This window comes from Carassius auratus, unplaced genomic scaffold (assembly GCF_003368295.1).
Source record: "Carassius auratus strain Wakin unplaced genomic scaffold, ASM336829v1 scaf_tig00030267, whole genome shotgun sequence".
NCBI classification, from domain to species: Eukaryota; Metazoa; Chordata; class Actinopteri; order Cypriniformes; family Cyprinidae; genus Carassius; species Carassius auratus.
In genome coordinates, this window is record NW_020525839.1 from 155,769 (window position 1) to 167,218 (window position 11,450).

Below are 11,450 nucleotides of genomic sequence, written 5' to 3' on the forward strand. Positions count from 1 at the left end.
ACACACACTTTATTTCTGAACTGTTGACAACAAACACTCACTTACCCCATTGAAAGGCTTGGAAGAGCAAGAACAATTTTTAATATAACTTCGATTGGATTATTCTGAAAGAGGAAAGTCACCAGGGATGCTTCGAAAAGATTTTTCATTCTTGGGTGGACTAACCCTCTAATTGTTTCTTGGTAATTTGATGCAAAGGTGACATAATACAAAGAATGGTGTTATTATACATACATAAAAATAAAAAAAAAAGATTTGTGATGCTGATAACAGTCATCGAGTCATCACAGTCATCACAGTCTTGAGTCATCACAGTCTTGGAAAATGAGTAGCAAGAGACCAAAAAATGCAGATGAGCTGAAGGCCACTGTCAAAGAAACCTGGGTTGTATCACCTCAGCAGTGCCACAAACTGATCACCTCCATGCCACGCTGAACTGAGGCAGTAATTAAAGCAAAAGGAGCCCCTACCAAGTAGTGAGTACATGTACAGTAAATGAACATACTTTCCAGAAGGCCAACAGTTCACTAAAAATTATTTTTATTTTTATTGGTCTTCTGAAGTATTCTGATTTGTTGAGATAGTGAATAGTTTTTTTTTTTTTGTTAAATGTGAGCCTTAATCATCACAATGAAAAGAACCAAAGACTTAAACTACTGCAGTCTGTGTGCACTGAATTTATTTAATTCACGAGTTTCACAATTTGAGTTGAATTGCCTAAATAAATTAACATTTCCACGACATTCTAATTTACTGAGATGCACCTGTAATTTGAAAAAGAACACTTTGCAGAGTAGATGTGACAAAGCAGAAGTGACTCTCAAACACTAACTTTATACCTTCTAAATACTGCTTTATTTAATTTTTATTATTCAAGATGAGAAAAAAGCACAGATCACATTAATACATGCAAGTATTCACTTTTATTTTCTTATAAAAATATATTTGATATATACATCAGCTTCTGCCCCTTGCTGAATTTAGACAATTCAAAGCTACAGCAGGAAGGGAAGCAGTTATTTTTATATAACAAAGATTTGTATCCAAAAATACTAACAAATGAGGGATGTTACAGCATAAGCAAAATCTTGTAAAATGTATTTTTTTAAAAACCTTTACAAATGAAATTTTTATAAAATAGTGCTTTTAATATATTTCATAAATTCTAAATAAAAATAAAAAAATCAGGAATGGCAAGGAATAGTTTTTTAATTCATATAAAATTTTTATACTGTTTTGTTTTTCTTCAGGCCTGTACTATTCCTTTCTGAAAGTGGTTATGTTTCCTCATAGTCATTGTTTGTAACTGCTGTGGGGTTGATGGAGTCTGTTAAAAGGTTAATAAAGAGTTCAGGGTTAGTTTATGTGTGCTGTTAAACTAATGAAGCTCAGGCCTTATCCAAGTATAATCTTAAACCCAAATTCTTTCAGCTAGAGTTGACTTCATTACCAATGCATGTCAAAATGCATCTCACACCAATAACTGGTGTGAGATTTTAAAGCAGACATAAAACTATATACTATAAACTATATATATACTTGGCACCTAATGTGTGATGGTTATCAGCATTAAGATCAATTAAGAGAAACTCACTTCATTTACTTTAATCTACAGATCTGAAAACCAAAGCCTGCATGTTAGTATTTGAGCTTCTTGAAAGGCATCTTTAGCAGCCAGAGGATGATTGATCCAGTAATCAAATGAAATACATAAAAAGAAATACATACATATCATTGTGTATGCATTTTCATTCTTAGGTTTAAATCTGACTGTGGTCATCAGGCTTTTAATAATATTCATTGCTGCTATAAATGAGTGAGTAACTAGTAAACACACACCTTTAGTTTTGCTCCTTATGTGGGTCACAATCACTGCTGCAGTCATGATGAACAGACCAACAGCAATGAAAGAGGAAAAGCAGATGTAGGATAAAGATAGTCCTTCCTCGTGATGATCAAAGACTGCAAGGAAATGCAATTACAGTCAAAATATGCTTTGGCTTGCATGCACTGAAACATAGTCTCATACAAACACTCCAGTGATCAGCTGTATCTTATTCATGTATATTTTAAATCGCTAATTATGCATCCGAAACAACAGATGAGGGTGAAAGAGAGTTGGGAGAGAGAGAAAAAAATTAAAATAGGAAAAAGCAAACATTTAGCAATATTGTATGATCTTGGGAGGGATGCACCATTAAACATAGTTGCAGAGATGCATTTGTTTACCTGATCTACTGTAATTGTAGGTCTGGCTGCGCAGGTTCCTGACATCTAAACCAGAATTAAACTCATCCACACAGGTGAATGAAGCAGGTGGACTCACTGTGACCAGAAACACACATATTTCTGAAGAATCTAAAGAAGAGCATTTCAGTAGTTCTATGGTGTAGTTCAGTTCGCTCTCTACAAACAACTCATATGACTGAATTCTGAATCTCCATTTAAACATTTGGGTAAACTCGCACAGTACGACCACTTTCTCTCCATCCTCCATCTGTTGGTACACTGTGATGTTGGGCTCTGGAACATCTGGACCTGGAACACATCAACATGCCAAATGATGCTAAATACTTGTTTTGAGGAATGTAATTAATGTTGATTTTAAATTAATCAAAGTGTTTTGGTTTACTAAAAGACATCAACAATAATAAAAACAACTAGCAAGAATCACTTCAACTTAAACATGATAAACATGTATTGTATTTCAAGGAACTTTAATGCAGTTAAACAAAATTGGTTCATACTTTCATACTCCCCAGTGTAGTAGTCACTGTATTCAATAAAATCTTCTGATTCCTGACATTTCTCTGGATAGACAGATGGAAATAGTTTATTATTAATATATACTCCCTGTTCACATTGTGGAGTAAAATATAAAACATGGGAGAAAATATACTTACGTGAAGCTAACATTAGAACCAGCAAAAGGACATGTGAAAGGAGCTTCATTGTGCATCAAACGATGGTCCTTACTAACAGTGTGCACTAACTTAGTTTCACTTCCTTTATATTTCCTGTGTTAAAGTGCAGTCCTTGTCATTCGTATAATGAGGAATGTCCTAAACTGAAACATTGATGCAAAAAAACTGATTTTTACATTTTATGAAGCAGTGTATAGTGCTTTCCTTTTGACTCTAAGAAGCTGTGAATAACTAAAATAAGAAATGAAACACAAATAAGTGACAATAAACCAACAGGTGTTCCCAATCAGAAGAGCGACAGCTACAGTGGTTTAGCAGATGTCCTGTTATGCAGACTGTAATACTGTGAATTACTTGTGAATTATTGTGATAATTTAATCAGATGTTTGGACTCTCACCCATTCACTGCAGAGGATCCACTGGTAAGCAAATTATGTAAGGGCATGTTCACAGCTGGCATTTTATTTGACAAGAAAAAGTTGACAAGGGCTTTTTTATAGCAAAAACAAAAGCTGGCAGCTGAGGACGTCTTTTATTGCTATAACAACAGCTGCAACAGTAGCCTAGTGCTGTGTGGTGCAGAAATGTTGAGAAAGAGGAAGCTGGCTCTTGCATTTTCTTTTAAAGAGGTCATATGATGCGATTTCAAATTTTTCCTTTCTCTTTGGAGTGTTACAAGATCTTGGTGCATAACGAAGATATGTAAAGTTGCAAAGACTAAAGTTTCAAATTCAAAGAGGTAGCTTTATAAAAGTTAAGACTCTACCATGCCCCCCTAAAACAGCTTATTCTAACACGCCCCAACATGTCTACGTCACAATCTGGGAAGGTTTGCATAACGCTGCCTAAATGTTTACGCAAAGAAAGAGGGCGTAACCGGTTTCAAGCTGACCTCCACTCACTCTAGCCCGCAGTGTGTGACACTGTGTTTCGTTGTGAAGGCATAACTACTTTGTTTGGTCTTCCAAGGACACGACTAGAAATCAGTGGTTAAGTTGTATTTACAACACTATTCCAGAACAGTTCGACCAAAATATTCAGATGTGTGCAACACATTTTATGGAGGACTGTTTCCTGATCTGTTGGCTGTTCTGAATTAAAGAATTTGCCACTGATGATTCAAACACATAAAAATACAGTACTTTATAAGTCATCATAATCAGTAATTATGTCCCCAATGGATGCAACAAATGCTTAGCTTGTAATGGGTTTTATTGGTTTTGTCTGGTCGGGAGCCGGGACGTGTTATCACAATATGTTAAGGGGTTAAACATTTCTGTCACTCGCTTAAGGTATTCGGCCAATCACAACGCACTGGATAGCTGGCCAATCAGAGCACACCTCGCTTTTCAAGTCGATGAGCTTTGTAAAAATGACGGGCCATAGAGGACAAACAATAATGTACAGTATGTGGAAAATAATGTGTTTTTTGAACCTTAAATTCTTTGTCATCAGTTAGGAACCTAGGTGTGCTATTTGATAGCAATCTTTCCTTAGAAAGCCACGTTTCTAACATCTGTAAAAATTAATTTTTCCGTCTCAAAAATATATCTAAATACGCTTCTAATATCCAAATCGGTTAAAGGGTTTTTAGGCTGCCTTAATTAGGTAAACCGTAACCGGGAACACTTTGATTGATGATTGCACAGATACTATTTAAACTGAACTGAGCTGAATGATGACATCACTGAATTCAATGATGAACTTTGATTATCATTTTGCATTATTGACACACTGTTTTCCTAATTAATGTTGTTCAGTTGCTTTGACACAATATTTTTTGTTTAAAGCGCTATATAAATAAAGGTGACTTGACTTAAACCGCAAAATACATCAAAACAAACATCAAATACACAAAATAAAGTTATTTTTAGCAACATCATATGACCACTCTAACAAGGAATGTCGGTTCTCTGAATGTAATTTTTTTAAATTAACATTATATTCAAACTTGGTCACCAATGAACATTTCTCTATTCATCTGCCTCAAACTGAAAGAGTATATCTCTATATTTACACCAGCGGTTTTTAACTTTACTTTTTGCGAACCCAGTGTAACCTCATGCTTACATTTTTAAACAGTATTCATTTTATGGATTTATTTGTATAAAAATAAAAAGGCAAATTGATGTGTTCCATCCACAAAACTCACTTTATTTAGACTTACTGCAGGCTACATTACAGACCTTTCCATCAGAAAATTACAGTAAACTATCATTAAAATAAGTTTTATTCGTGAGATGTTTTAAAATGTTACAAATGTTTACATGGTCGTAATGTAGGTTTGCCTAGAACAATTTTTAAATACTAAATAATAGTCATCGCTCACAGGTTTTGTTAGGCGTGTCAGGTTAGAAATGTGGGATGTACAGTTTGGATGTTTGCATGCACAGTCCTAAATGAACATGCAGAATCACATCACAGAACAGCAGCAGGTGTCAGGATAGTCATCAGCGTTCACTTTCAACTCATTTCCATACACATAATAAACATAAGGCTTCTCTTTCCACGTGTAGTTCACTCTCGTTATGGTAATGAGCTCGATCGTCTGCCTCTGGAATAAGAGAAAATTGATTTAAAGAACCAGATTCAACATAAAATCATACATAAGTATGTCATCATGATGATGATATAATGCAACTTTCAATAAAATAAAATAAAAGAGGTACCTGTTGTATTATGCGGGAGTTCTTGGTATATTTCACCTGATGGTCTCTTATTAAACGCTCAGACGCTTGTGCAACAGAAACATCTGGGAAACCCATCACTGGATAAACCTACGGCAAACAACCATAGTGATAAATGTATCATCTTCAGCTTCTTTATTATTCTTTCTTTTGTCTATAACTGTCAGTGCACATCTGTTCCCACCATAATCTGGGCGTCTCTGAAGAGCTCTTTTCCTGAAACCTTCCCCAGTTTTTCTAGTCTCAGTCCACTTGAATCTTGCGCTACATAATCATCCTTCTCAGTGCTCCTGAAATTGACCAAAAAGTTGCTTTCAGATTGAGACAGTTGAGTTTGAGAGATTGTACAGGGTTAGGATATTATCAGTGAAATCCTGATGATGATACCATTTCACTTTGAGGTTGATGAAGACGAGCAGCTGTCCCTTTCCATCACAGGTGTCACACTTGTGAAAGCCACTGCCGCTACATGAACTACATCTAAAAGTAGTCAGACAAAGGCTCAGGAAATATCAAACCACAACTGCTCTCTACTGAATACACTTACAACTGTTTAAAAAGTGTCGAAGTAAAGCATTAGTGCAAGGACACCATTGCAGTTGAGCTTGACTCTGAATCAAACGTGATGAGAGTCTTTAATGGATGGAAAAATACAAACAGTTACTACATGAAGAATGGCAGACTTACTTTTCACGGCCGCTATAGTCACATTTATTGCAGGACTGGTTATCAGGACGTTGACGGGAACCATTACATCCAGAGCACACTTTCTGCATTAAGACAGACATAAAAAAAAAGTCTCTAGTTTCACATACAATAATACAACCTCCTATAATTTTTTGCTCTTAACACAGTAAGATGTCACTTACACTTCCGGTTCCAGTGCAGGAAGAACAAGAGTTTTTTCCCATTCCACTGCATGGATTACATTTCTAGGATACAACAAGAATTGTCTTGGTTACTTGTGTAACCCTTGTTCCCTGAAGGAGGGGAATGCAGAGGTCACCTCGGTGACGGACGACTTGGGAATCTCACCAGAGAGATCTACTTCAAATGTAATCTAAATGAGCCAATGCATATTGGCATGTGATATTTGCATCTGACTGCCAAGCCCTGCAGCGTGGGTATAAATAGGCAGCAGGTGCAACGCATATTCAGGTTGAGTTGGTGACCCGTCCGCTCAGTGGTGGCACAACAACTGATGTCTCCATTCCCTCCTTCAGGGAACAAGGGTTATAAAAGTAACCAAGACGTTCCCTTTCAGTCGTTCATCTTCAATGTTATGTCGGTGACCGACAAATTGGGAATCCCTACCAAAACTACCTGAAGTAGTTGTTGTTGTTTTTTTGTTTTTGTTTTTTTTTACCAGAAAGAGAACTAAATCAAGGCTGAGACTAGGGGTGTCCACCACTTTTTAGGTACCGGAGTCTCAATTGCTACTCTGAGATGGTCATCTTCCCACAGTGGGTTTATGACTTTTCTATGAAAGCCACCCCAGCCACCCGTGCTTGATGCCCAGACACATGAGGCAGTGATCTTGAGGCTTCTCCTAGAACAACTCTCTATTTAGAAACAATTAACAGATTAGTGGAGCAGAACAAACAAGTCCGCTAGGCTCCAAAGCAAAAAGCTGAATATGTGTATTATGTCTATTTATACCTAATCTGCAGGGTGTAGCAGGCTGATGCAAATATTGCATGCCAATATGCATTGGCTTGTTTATTTTACACTCAAAACAGATTGTTTTTTTCTGGCAAGATTCACAGTTCATTGGTCACCGATAAGACATCAAACATGACTGACTGAAAGGGAACAAATTACTTTCAATTTACATTACTATATATGGTACATTTCTTGCTTCTTTAAATTAAGTGCTACCAATAGCTTCAGTTAAAGATTATTGTTTGATTAAAAAAAAGGTTATGATTCAGTATTCGCTGCAGGCTCTGTTGTTTGCATTGGATATTTTTGATGACAGTGTCTGATTTAACCTTGATTGAGGAAGTGTAAGGCACTCTAATGGTCTCCTTGTGATCAGTAAAGTAGGACGGGGGTTGAGCTGCGATCTCCCACGGTCCTGGAGGACGCTGAATACCAGCATCAATGCGCTGTCCTGAGAGAGAGTTGAGTTTACATATGTAAATCAGCTGAGAATTCAACAAATAGTTGCAATCTGGCTTAGAATAATATTTGGATCATGTATTTGTGGCATTTTTTCTACTGAATAAGGGATACAAGACTTCTTCTTCACTTTACATATGGTTGTTGAATGTGATGTGTTGCAAAATCTTTGTTTTTGAGCAAACATTTGCACTACTTTGGAATCTGCACTCCAAATTGAGTAAGAATTGAGTATTGGATTTCATTCAGCAAATTTTATACAGCCTAAGAAAGCACATCTTTATTGACTTTTGTTACCCGTGTAAGGCTCCTGACTCCATTTAGTAGTTCTGGACTCTGTGAACGTTTCCAAACGATACTAAGAACAGAAACCGAACAAAAAGACAAGACCTCATGAATACATCTATCAACACATGGCTCTATAAAGCCAAAACAGCCCCATATTTATTCATGTGCACTTATACATTTCCACTCCACATGCTCAAAAAGAATAATATCACCAAGCTCATAATGAAAATGAATTACGTCACCCTGTAGGTATTAAAGGACTCCATTTTGGTTATGATTCCATCTCTGACGGGGGCAGAACTATAGCAGCACTTGCTGGAGACGTACTCTTCAAAAGCTTGACGTGCTCTTCCTTCTGAGATGGAAGGTATGTTGTCACTAACAAGAAGATATTGATTGCATGTTGAATAATGCATCATCTGCAACATGATTCAGTTGAGAAATCAACATACTTTAAGCACAATGCATTAATCTATAAATGTCAAATCAGTCCCTGCCTCCGCTCAAACATAGCAGCTCCACCTACCTGCTTCCTTTTCACTCAGTTAACTGAAGTAGTAAACAGCTATACAATATTATCAATATTGGATTAATTCAGCCATGTATGTTTGAACTAGAAACTGATTCAGAATAAGAAGGGGGAAAGTGAATTATACAGGGTTGTTTACTAGTCAGTGTATCAGAATGGTAATGCTTAAACACTTATGGACAAAAATATTGGCACCCTTGGTAAATATGATCAAAGAAGGCTGTGAAAATTAATCTGCATTGTTAATCCTTCTGAACTTTTATTTAAAAAGAATTCACAAAAATCTAACCTTTCATTGAATAATAAGAATTTAAATATCATTATGAAATAAATGTTTTTCTCTAATACACATTGGCCACAATTAACGGTACCCTTTTATTCAATACTTTTTATGTTGATTGGAAATTCTTAATTATTGCCCTGATGATGGAAATGGGAATTTCCACTGGTCTACCTCTTTTCTTAAAGCTACTTCATTCACTAATTTGTGAAGCTCAGTTATCTTTTGCTTCACATCAGAAATATATTTGTTGCTTTTTCTCATTGTGATCGATGATTAATGGATTTTTGGCTTTGTTTCCCCTCCTATTTATATTTCTTTTATCCATGGCTGGATAATTCATGTTAATTTCATCACCCTGGAGTGCTCAAAATTGTGAATATGAATGGGAATATAGTTCAGAGATATATTATTCATAAGAATTTCTAGGGGTGCCAATAATTGTGTCCAACATGTATTTGAGAAAAACATTTCATAACTATATTTCCCCCCATTTCAAATTCTTATTATGCAATGAAAGGTTAGCTTTTTGTAGTTTTTTTTAAATAAAAGATTAAAAGGATTAACACTGCAGATTAATTTTCACAGCCTTTGATCATATTTACCAAGGGTGCCAATATTTTAGGCAATGACTGTATACAGTATGTTAAGCTCTCTACAATGTCAGACACGATAATTGATATCATTAGCCTTTGGCTTTACTATTGAAAAACTATTTTCACTGCTTCCTGAAACAATCTGTATTGAACTATATAAATAAATGTGACTTTGTTTGAATAAATATATATATAAAGTAAAAACGTACTTCCACTCTGGATGGCTGGCAGCGTGTTCAGGCACAGGCATCGGCACAGAAGGCATTGGAGGAGGAAGATACGCACCTGTTAGAAGAACATTCACAAAAAAACACTCTTTATAACTCCAGCAACCAATCCAGCATCCAAATTCTGTTACTTTACACTGAAATCTAGAAGCTATACTACTGCAACCAAGACAGTTAGCACATCATCTGTTTAGTATAGTATTAACACAAAGTGTTGCATGCACTTGGATCCCTAACAAGTGAGACTCTGCGATTCAAAAAATGATCATTAATATAATTAATAATTTAATGAAAGTGTATATACACTTCCATTCAAAAACAAATTGGGGACAGTATGATATTTTTGAAAGAAAATAATACTTTTATTCAGCAAGGATGCATTCAGTTGATCAAAAGTGACAGTAAAGACAATTATAAACAAAGTTTCTATTTCAATTCTATTTCGAAATTTGTAAAACTTTCAGAAAATTCTGAAAAAACATCTTTGCCTATCACAAGGAATGAAAAAAAAAAAGAATATTTAAATTGAAAATGTATTTTAAATTGTAATAATATTTCACAATATAGATGGTTTTATTTTTGATCAAATAAATGCAGCCTTGGTGGGCAGTCTTCTTTCAGAATTAAAATGAAAAAAAAAATCACAGACCCCAAACTGCTGAATGCTGTTATATGGTAGAGTACCTATTAATACTAACAATAATAATGAAATAATGTAAAATAATAACTAATTAAAATATATTTAATAAGGAAAATTGAACAGTACTAAATATTGTTTTGTGCTTCTTACCCCCTCCGCCGGCCACAGTTCCCTCGTATCCTGGGATGCTGTCAAACATACTTGCAAGAAAGAGATTATAACAAATTAATGCAATTTTGTATTTGCTTATCATCAATTATAAATTAATATTAATTTCAGCTCATATTAAACATTGGAAAAAAATAATTTAAATGTTTAAGTTCAGCTCTCATTAAGTTAAATCTGCAATGGTTAAAATATATTCAGAAATAGGATACTTTTTGCATATGTTACTAATAATTATATAGCAATTAATCTAGGCATTTACATTATTAGACATTATCCTGTACAATACATACGCCTATTATTAGCCAAAAATAAGCTATTGTCTCAACATATAGGTATCCAGAGACTTACTTTCTTGTATCTCAGGGATGCTTATCAAATCAGAAGTGACAGATGAGGATTATATATCTGTAAAGAGTCTTGCATTCTGACGTTTGTGATTTTCCGAGATGGTTAAAGGACTTGAGGTTACAGGTGGGTGGTTTAAAGCCCACCTCCATTATTTATGACCGCTGACTCTTCAGTGAAATATTTAACAGACTGGTGCAGAGATAAAATGCAAAAAACTAAACATTTTAAAAGAATGAAAAGTAACTAAGGTTAAATATAAAACTGATCACCACAATGATAACATAAAGACTATTTACAGTAGATTCCACAATTATACAGTACCTAGCCTACAATCAGTCTGAATAAATGCTTCATTAATGATAAAAGGAAATATGCAGTTTTTTCACTCCTTGCACCTACAGCCATGCTGATGAAGTATACTGCTAATTAAATTACAATTGAATTAAATCAGCTTTATTTTTTTCTGAAACTCAAGACCACATTCGTGAGGAGCTCAGCTATGAAACCATAAGCACATTTTTCTTCTGAGACCATGACACACAGTTGTGCTTGACTTTTTTTCAGTACATTGGTTTGTGGTCATTTCAAATGGAAATTTAGTTCACAACAGACTCATGAGGAGGTATTTTTGACCACATAACC

General features: G+C 35.1%; 1 protein-coding gene and 3 long non-coding RNA genes across 4 annotated transcripts; all 4 read right to left on the reverse strand.

Annotated features, from left to right (window-relative positions):
- Window positions 1–2,264: 2,264 nt before the first annotated feature.
- Window positions 2,265–2,974, reverse strand: LOC113080111 (uncharacterized). The gene is made up of 3 exons (XR_003281803.1): window positions 2,904–2,974; window positions 2,748–2,810; window positions 2,265–2,538 (listed from the first exon to the last, which is right to left on the reverse strand). It is a non-coding gene; the product is annotated as an uncharacterized LOC113080111 (long non-coding RNA).
- A 2,229-nt stretch (window positions 2,975–5,203) lies between these two features.
- On the reverse strand, window positions 5,204–5,849 carry LOC113080128 (uncharacterized). Its single transcript, XR_003281804.1, has 3 exons — window positions 5,796–5,849; window positions 5,594–5,701; window positions 5,204–5,478 (listed from the first exon to the last, which is right to left on the reverse strand). It is a non-coding gene; the product is annotated as an uncharacterized LOC113080128 (long non-coding RNA).
- Window positions 5,850–5,978: 129 nt separating this feature from the next.
- LOC113080129 (uncharacterized) lies at window positions 5,979–6,508 on the reverse strand. The gene is made up of 3 exons (XR_003281805.1): window positions 6,481–6,508; window positions 6,299–6,381; window positions 5,979–6,091 (listed from the first exon to the last, which is right to left on the reverse strand). It is a non-coding gene; the product is annotated as an uncharacterized LOC113080129 (long non-coding RNA).
- Window positions 6,509–7,472: 964 nt separating this feature from the next.
- Window positions 7,473–10,491, reverse strand: LOC113080127 (protein SSUH2 homolog). Its single transcript, XM_026252352.1, has 5 exons — window positions 10,443–10,491; window positions 9,635–9,710; window positions 8,263–8,398; window positions 8,030–8,090; window positions 7,473–7,724 (listed from the first exon to the last, which is right to left on the reverse strand). Exons 1-5 carry the CDS (start codon window positions 10,489–10,491, stop codon window positions 7,498–7,500), a joined length of 549 nt encoding a protein of 182 aa, XP_026108137.1. The 3' UTR covers window positions 7,473–7,497.
- Window positions 10,492–11,450: the final 959 nt, after the last annotated feature.

Excerpts from the sequence above, each read along its gene's own strand:
- LOC113080127 (XM_026252352.1), bottom strand. The coding sequence starts at position 10,491 with ATGTTTGACAGCATCCCAGGATACGAGGGAACTGTGGCCGGCGGAGGG. Across the intron at positions 8,091-8,262 it reads AGTCCTTTAATACCTACAGG|TATCGTTTGGAAACGTTCAC; the intron begins GTGACGTAATTC and ends TTCTGTTCTTAG. Across the intron at positions 7,725-8,029 it reads GAGTCAGGAGCCTTACACGG|GACAGCGCATTGATGCTGGT; the intron begins GTAACAAAAGTC and ends ACTCTCTCTCAG.